This window comes from Mauremys reevesii, linkage group 2, assembly GCF_016161935.1.
Source record: "Mauremys reevesii isolate NIE-2019 linkage group 2, ASM1616193v1, whole genome shotgun sequence".
Lineage (NCBI taxonomy): Eukaryota > Metazoa > Chordata > Testudines > Geoemydidae > Mauremys > Mauremys reevesii.
The window spans coordinates 80772844-80781691 of record NC_052624.1 but is presented as its reverse complement, the minus strand read 5'-3'; the positions used below and the strand labels follow the sequence as shown (position 1 = coordinate 80781691).

Here is an 8848-nt window from a genome sequence, read left to right as displayed (position 1 = left end):
GTTAGTAGCATCTTCCATTCAGTTTCCAGGCTCCCTTCCCCCAGCTAATTAATTTTAAAGCCCTTTTAACTGTACAAAAACTAGCTGGGAACATGGCAGTTGCAGTCCCGGATCAGAAAACAGGGTCAGCTAGTCTGGAATCCTGCCTGCCGAGATGGTCGGTGCCTGAGGCTTCTGCACCTCGGTGTTTGCGCAAAGGCTTTCTTGGTAGTGGCAAGAGGAGATTCCTTTCTAACCCCTTCCTATGATCAAACACCACCCTGCATCACGTGGCCTGGATGCTCTTGTGTTGTCTCCGGCTTGGCTCTCACACTTGCAAATGTTATAAAATGGGAGTTACCTGTGATACTCCCTACTAAGAGCCCCACATTCCTTCCCACTCTGACGAGCGAAGAAAAGCCAACAAGAGGGATCTGGGACAGCCAGCTTTGGGGTTTGTTTCCCCATTCTACTTGATAGCTGGGACCCTGTCAAAATCAAAACTCGGGGAGGGGAGCAGTGAGATCGGGATCTATCAGATTCTCTGCCCCCTTTCCAAATCTGCGAAGCAAACAGGAGCAAGTTACCGGAGCCAGTGCCTGTGTAATTTGCACATCTTCCCCCTCCACACTGTGGCATACCCTTGAGCAGTTAATATGCAGTGTTGTTATGTTGGTCCCAAGATATTAGAGAGACGGAGTGGGTGAGGTAAGTCTTACCTCACCTGCTCTTGAGCAGTAATGTCAGGGGTGTGGCAAGTTACACACACAAGAATGAGGGGTAATATCACACGAGAGGGGAATGACAGTAGAAGATTTAAAATCACCTGGGCACAAAGCTACACAAAGGTGGCATCATCGTATGGAGGTATAATGTCCCAGGCTCGGGGTGGTGAGTGGGGGGTGGAGAATGGGGAGATATAACAACATATGGAGGCAGACAATGGCACACAAGGAATATAAGCAATAGTGGGGTTATAATGACACAGGGAAGGTGTGACACACAAACACGTGAGGGGTTGTATGTTGGCACATAGAGAACAGGCACAAGGAGGCTGTCTGAAGGCTAGGGGAATAATGGTGCAGGTGGGTGAAGGAATAAGCACAACAGCATGACTGGCCGCAGGGTACAGCTGGAGTAGTTGGGGGTGTGTGGGGAGGGGAGTCTATGGAGGGGTGTGGGGTGTGGGGAGGGGCAGGGTGGAAAGGGGAGGGCGGTAAGGGGTGTACAGAAGGTGAGTGGCGTTGGGATGTACGGCAGGGAAAGTGGGTATGGGGGTATATGGCAGGGGGAGTGGGGAAGGGGTGCTGTATGCCATATATCTCTAGGGGGTGACTGCAGGAGGCAGGAGCAATAAAATCAAGGTGCCTTTGTAGGAGTCGGGAAAAAAAAGTGCAGCCGAGCCAGCCAGGAGTCGAACCTAGAATCTTCTGATCCGTAGTCAGACGCGTTATCCATTGCGCCACTGGCCCTGCACATACTAAGCTCTTCTGCGCTCTCTCTCTAAATACTCATTGACTCCGCCCACACACGGGGACCACTAATGGGCGGGAGTTCGGATCCAGGGGTGGGACCACGGAGGGAATTACAGCCAATCAAAGGCCCCCTGTGTCTCCGCCCATCACCCGGCCCCTCTTCTCCTCACTAGCGCCCTAGGGGGCGGAGCTACAACACCACGCTTGGCCAATCCCTTGCCGTTTCGTCGAAACGTCTCACGCCCATCTTCCCCCCCCCCACAGCGGCAGCCTTACAGTTCCGCTCTCTCCTGATCAGTAGGTGGCTCAATGGGCGGGGTCAGAGCCGGAGACGCAGCCAATCACAGCAGCGCCAGTCATTCCCTTACGTGTCTGGAGCCCGGCCGCCGCAAGGTGTTGGCTAGGTTTGTCCTGTGCGAGGCCCCGTCCTCAAGACCGAGCCGCGTCAGGGTCAGAAAGACGAGAGAGTCCGGGACGTAGAACGGAGCCGGGCCGGCAGCGGCGGGGCAGCCGGAGGGGGGGCGATGGCGGCGACGGCGGGGGCCTATGAGAAGCTGAAGCTGTGAGTGACCCGGGGAAGCCACCTGCCCCCCCCATCTCCCCAGTTACCTGGAGCCGCCGGGCAGCGACGCCCCGCCCCGCCCCCGCTCCCCGGCGCCCGTTGCCCCCCCCGCGGCTTCATCCATCCTGCGTGGAGCGGCGCGAGGCGAGGCGGGGCGGAGGGGGCCGGGCACGGTCCGAGTCCCGGCCCGTGCCCCCACCCTGCGGCCGGGCTGGCAGGGCCGCCTGGGCTGGGAGCTGCTCGGGGCAGCACAGGGGCCGGCCGGCCGGGGGCGCTGGGCAGCTCCCAGCCCAGACGTCGTGCTCCTCCCCGGTGCACGGCCTGGCGATTGTGGGTCTCCGGGGAGTGGCTGCCCCGCTCGCTCAGCTGGGGGGAGAACGGGAGCCTCGGCTTGGAGCGTCCATCCCACTGGCTTTTGTGGTTTTAAGGGGGATCCTTGTGTCTCCTAACCAGGGGCTTGTTAAATCCTGGCACTTTCCGAATGAAGGAATTAAGCGGACACGTTCGTCCCTGCTCGGTGTCCTGTTTTGATCGGCTAACTACACAGCTGACTTTCCATTTACCTGCCTTGTTACTTTTCAGGAAAGTTTTGGATCTGTAAACAGTGCCTGGTGCAAGGGAACAAGCCAAAGCTGCTACTTGATTGCCTGTTGGGTAACTACCTCAGTAAAGCAAGTAGTGAGACCCACGGGCCTTCTGGTGAATATATCAACACTAAAGTAAAGTTTTGGAAATAGCTTTAGTGTTGAAATACTATTTGCCAACAGTAAGTTCCTTAGGCATCACTACCTGCTTTGTTGTACTGCTCTGTTGCCAGTTTGTCAAATGAAGTAAACAGCAGTAATTTCTGGCTTATTTTTCTTTCAGTATTGGGGTATGCATATGGTGTTTTTGTTTGTTTTTGTTTTGTTTTTGAGGAGCTTGAGACATGATTTCCCCATAAAAAACTTTAACCTTCTGATTTGTTTACCTTTTTGTAATATAATGGAGAGAAGGGAACCTCTTATGCTTTCATGTGCCAGATGACATTTAAATGCTTGTTTCATTTAGCCAATAAAATTACATTATAGACCCAATATTGAGTAAGACTAAGGAGGCATGGGTTAGAAGACCTTATTTTTGGCACTTGTAATTTCCTGGAAAAATTATTCTTTATACTGGAACTTTTCATGCTTGGCCTAAACCCAAAGGTGAAGAGTGTGTGAGTGTGAGTGTTGGGGTCGGGGGGAGGGAAGAGCTCTGTATTCTTATAAAGCTGTTTGAGGTATTTCACAGAACAAAAGTCCGTGCTAGGTATGAACTTCTTAAAATTAAGCCACTTTTGTTGTCTTAAGGCAAAAACAGCATCCAAGCGATATTTTAAGCCTCACTTTTGGACAATAATTAGTCAAACAAAATTTAATTAACATTTCTGAAGCCAAAACACTCTCTCCTTTTGGATCGAGAACAAATATAAGGAATTTCAGCCCACTGTTTAACTTTGTATATAATCTTAATTATATAATTACAGCATTTGACCTGTTTGTTCTGCTATGAGTATATTTATTGGCGAGAGAACTGTTCTTGGGGGATTTGTTTAATCCCTGTTATAGATTTATTGATTCTGTCACTTGTAGTCTGAGTTGTGATTAGATTCAACACCAGGAACAGAAGAAAGCTTTCCTGAGGTGTCATTTTGTGAAAATTATAGTCCCTGATCCTGCAGGCACTTACGGAAAGTGAAGCCAATGGTACTACACACATACTTAAAGCGAATCAAACACAAGTATTTGCATAATCAATGTCATAGTGATCACTGAGTCTTAAAGACTGTTGAACAGAATACATTAGGAACCAGGTATGTTTGCAGAGTGCCTCAAAGAAACTCTTTCTGATGTTGTGTAGTTAGTCTTAAATCCACATCAAAGCTCTTAAATGAATGTTTGTCATGGGAAAATCATTTACTATTCAAAGAAGAATATTTGTTTTCTTCCTAAACTTGAGCAACATAAATTATACTGTATTCAACTTCTCAAAAGATTGCATACACACACCTAAACATTTTTGTATGATGTCATTCTGAGGAGTTATCCATTTTCAGCTGGAACAGATAAAAATATTTCCATGAAAATTACTGTTAATCTGCAGTTAGCAACAATATTTGGGGTTCATTCTCCACTACGGGGATTTTAATCTAGTAGAAAGAAAGTTTGCATATATTCACTGTAACAGGGTTTCATTGGGTGGACCATTATTAATAAAATTCCCGATTCCAGTTATCAAAAACCAGTTTCACGAAATTCTGCTTGCTCACTCATCAAAAAATGTGCTTCAATTTGACAAACAGTATGTTTTCATTATTGTTGTTGCATTAATTGTGAGGTTGAATAAGCAGAATGATATGCCTGGAATGGTAAGTCAGCTTTGTAAGGCTGACGTAAACTTAAGTTTTAAGGGTGATCAGATAAATGTTACTTGCTGGAAGAATCTGCAAGTATCTTCAGAATCAAAGCCTGTGTCAATTATTTGCTTCATAGCACAATTTCTTGGCTTCTTTCTTTCCTTCTTGAGTCAGTCCTTTAGATATGCCTTCATTTGATGGCTATGAAAAGCTACACACATACTGGGGAGAAATCCACTGAGAATTATTCAGTGAGGTCTGTACTGAAGATTTCTGCCTGATTAGCTAAAGCTTACTGCCAAATATTTACATAGTATCTCTCATATAAAAATAGTAACAAAACCACCTCCTTATGATCAAAGTCATTTTAATCCTGTGGAGGGAGGGCCAGGTCTGACCAGAAAGGAGTGTATTTATTTAAAAAAAAAAAAAATGGGGGTGGGGGGCGGGACAAACAAACGTGTGTGGTGTTTGTTTTTTTGTTTTTGTGTAGAGGTGGACAAAGTGGTGATTTACAGCTGGCATAAGCCATTGAATTAAGAAATTTTCTAGACATTCCCATAACTCTGCTTTGGTTGGAGGTGTGGGGCAAGCAATTACACCTCTTGAATCAAGACTAAACGTTAAGGGGAATGGATGCATGATGTTTATATAGCATAAGGTGATGGCCAATATTCGTCGCTTTATTTAAAAAGAATGCTGAGCGATTGTGATTTTTTTTTAATTTTCATAAACAAAAAATACAGATGGGATTACAACTACTTATAGCTAGTATGTTACCAAATATCACACACTTCACAGGATAGCCAATAAAATTATGCAGTTATGTAACTTTACACTTGTCAAAGCTGCAAGCTCATACAATACAAAATCAGACAATATTACACGGACATAACATGTTAAGGGGGGATAATAACAATAAAAAGACATTCAGATAGTCAAGAGGAAAAAAAAAAGGAGAGGCGGGGGAAGAGGGAAAGGAAAAGTGGAGAGGTCAAGTGGAATGCCATTATTTGAGCTATCACACTTGGATAAAGAATGCTGAATCAAGAAATAGAGACCTAATTTCTTCAAATTCTCAGAATTGTTTTCTACATTGATAAGCTAGTCTTTCTTTGGCTGCTAACTCAGACAGGTCTGAATACCACTGCTCTAGTCTTGGCACAAGTTTACACTTTTTTTGTAAAATCATGTGCTTGATGAACATTACAGCCCTCGAGAACCAAAATATTTGTGGTGAAGCTGAACACACTGCAGCAGGCACGTAACCTCTGATATAACTTCAGCTGAAATTTGGTTGCTGAAGCCAATCACTATTTTTACTCTTGTGTCCACCTCTTTCCATGGTGTCTGACTGTTGGACAGTCCCATAACATATGGATGAGGGCTCCTTTTTCTTTATTACAGCACCAACAAACATCTGAAGACAGGGCCCCCATCTTGCACAACCTCTGGCATGCAGTACATTTTGAATAGAATCTTGTGCTATATCAGGCATAGCTTGAGATCCACAGGACCATTTTTAACATTCTGTAATATGCCCCACTGTTGAGGATCTTTTAAGGGCTGTGATAACTGTCCTTCCCATGCTTTCACAAAGAACTTCAGACTAGTGGAGTTCCTCTTCAGTAGTAACGCATACATAGTAGACATAGGCCTGGATGGTTTGTGAAGCATTTCTGAAGTACCCAGTAGTTCTGGGCCCTCTGGCAGTCCTACAGCGTCTGGACCAAACTGATTTGTTAGCAAGCTTCTTAGTTGCAAGTACTGCTATTCTGTTGAGGGTGGCAGGTCATATCAGAAATATAGGGTTGGAAGGGACCTCAAGAGGTCAAGTTCATCCCACAGCACTGAGGCAGGACCAAGTAAATCTAGCCCATCCCTGACAGGTGTTTGTCTAACCTGTTCTTAAAAACCTCCAATGATGGTGATTCCACAGTGTCCATTGGAAGCCTATTCCAGAGCTTAACTACCTTATAGTTAAGTCTTTCCTAATATCTAATTTAAAATTGCCTTGCTTCAGGTTAAGCACATTACATCCACTGAAGGCAGGACAAGTATAGAACAATTGATCACAGTCCTCTTTATAGCAGCCCTTAATATAGTTGAAGACCATTATTAGGTCCCTCCTCAGTCCTTTCAAGACTAAATATGTCCAGATTTTTTTACCTTTCCTCACGAGAGAGATTTTCTAAACCTTTTCATTTTTGTTGCTATCCTTTGGACTCTGTCCAATTTTTCCCCATGTTTCCTAAACTTTGGTGCCCAGAATTGGATACAGTACTTCAGCTGAGGCCTCACCAGTGCCAAGTAGAGCAGGAGATTTACGTCCTGTGTCGGACATGCTACTTTTCTGTTAATACTCTCTAGAATATTTTCATTTTGCACAGCTCCGTCACGTTGTTGACTCAGATTCAATTTGTGATCCAGTATAACCTCCTGATCCTTTTCAGCAGTTCTACCACCTAGCCAGTTATTCCTCATTTTATGGGTGTGAATTTGATTTTTGCCTTCCTAAGTGAAGTACTTTGCACTGATCTTTATTGAATTTTATCTTGTTGATTTCAGACCAGTTCTGCAATTTAAGGTCCATTTGAAGGCTCCTCTGCACTTATCAGCTTTGTACAAAGCAAATATTCGAATCCTGTACTTCAAAGTGCTTGCAACCCCTTCCAGCATTATGTCACCTACAGATTTTATAAGCATATTTGTCACTCTGTTATCCAGTCATTAAGGAAAATACTGATTTTCCAGACCCAGAAATTGCTCCTGCAGGACCCCACTAGATATGTTCTCTCAGTCTGACAGCAAATCTTTGATAACTTTGAGTACAGTCTTTCACCCAGTTGTGCACCCAGTTGTGGTCTATTTCATGTAGACCACATTTCTCTAATTTGCTTATGAGACTGTCACATGGGATTTTGTGAAAAGCCTTACTAAAATCAAGATACATCACATACTATTGCTTCCAACCATCCAGTAATGCTGTCAAAGAAGGAAATTAGGTTGGTTTAGCAAGATTTGTTTTTGACACATCTGTGCTGGCTATTCCTTATAACCTTACTGCACTCCAAGTGCTTATAAACTGATTGTTTAATAGCTTGTTCCAGTATCTTTCTAGGTATCAAAGTTAAGCTGACTGGTCTATAATTCCATGGGTCCTCTTAGTACCTACAGGGGCATTAAAAAGGGGAACGTTTGCCCTTTTCCAGTGTTCTGAGACCTCTCCTATTCCCCCATGAATTCTCAAAGATGATTGCTAATGGTTCTGAGATTTTCAGCAAGTTCCTTAAGTACCCTAAGGTGAATTTCATCAGGCCCTGCTGATATGAATACATCTAATTTGTATAAATATTCTTTAATCTGTTCTTTCCCTATTTTGGTTTCCGTTTCTCCTCCCTTGTTGTTAATATGAATAGTATTGCTTCAGTATTAGAAAAGGTACAAAGTTCTCATCCTTGACTAAGGAAGATGCATATGATGCTCTTGCTCAGCCAGTTCCTCCAAATTATAGGTTTCTTTCCCAATTTGCAAGTCTGGGTTACCCCACATAGATGCTTTTGCATGACAGCAAGGATGAAATTGATACTTTTTAGCTAGGATAACTCAGACCCTTTGGGCAGCCACCATTCTTGTAGGCCTCTTATTTTTCTCTAGTGGACAAAAAGAGGAACCAAGCACACCTGCAGGGGGATGTATTGTCTGTTCATTTTCTACCCATGCTGGAACCAATTTGACATGACATGATAAAGCATAATAGTAATTATATAGATCTGGGAGCCCAAACCCCCCATTGACTATAGGAAAATGGACTTTTCTAAGTGATAACTGAGCAACACCTAGAGTTAATTTTGGAGTTGAAATAGCTCCCCTGTGAATGGAGGACAGATTTGTTCTTCTGGAACAAGTTGTGGATAAATTCCCCAGCAGAATGGGGCCCTATTCCAAGTTTTAAAATACTTGGTAGACACCTGTGGTCTGATGCGTTACATTTACAAGTTTAGCAACATCTAGGGATAATGTCCATGTGAGAAGCCCAGATTAAACTTCCTGCCAATTCCTGGTGGGATCTATAGCTTTTGTATCAGCCTCTCACTAGCAGCTATCTAAGGGCCAAATCCTGCAACGGGATCTTTATAGGTGACTCATGATTCTGTATGGAGCCCCAGTGAATGTTATGGTGCTTTGCAATTTCAGGTTCTGGCCCTAAATTTGAAACTGGTTCCCCTGTATCCTCCTCCCACACTGCTGGAAGAGGGAAAAGTACTTTGGTGAATATTCCACTATTGCAAGCAGTGATATCCGCACAAAGGTAGATGGGGAACAACTGTACTCTGATCTCATCTACCGCTGCTCAGATCAGGTCTAAATGACATTGGTAAAAACACTAGTGTCTGTCTGAACCCTATCTATGGTAGTATTACCGCTGGTGTAGCTGCACCGGTGGTTACA

General features: G+C 44.3%; 1 protein-coding gene and 1 non-coding gene across 2 annotated transcripts in view; one reads left to right on the top strand and one right to left on the bottom strand.

The window, feature by feature from the left end:
• Nucleotides 1–1378: 1378 nt before the first annotated feature.
• On the bottom strand, nt 1379–1451 carry TRNAR-ACG. Its single transcript has one exon. It is a non-coding gene; the product is annotated as a tRNA-Arg (tRNA).
• A 327-nt stretch (nt 1452–1778) lies between these two features.
• The window catches only part of SACM1L (SAC1 like phosphatidylinositide phosphatase), a 55504-nt gene continuing 48434 nt past the window's right edge, over nt 1779–8848 (top strand). The window contains exon 1 of the mRNA XM_039525095.1: nt 1779–2016. Within this exon, the coding sequence (XP_039381029.1) occupies nt 1979–2016 (38 nt within the window). The 5' untranslated portion in view covers nt 1779–1978. The remainder of the gene's footprint in view (nt 2017–8848) is intronic.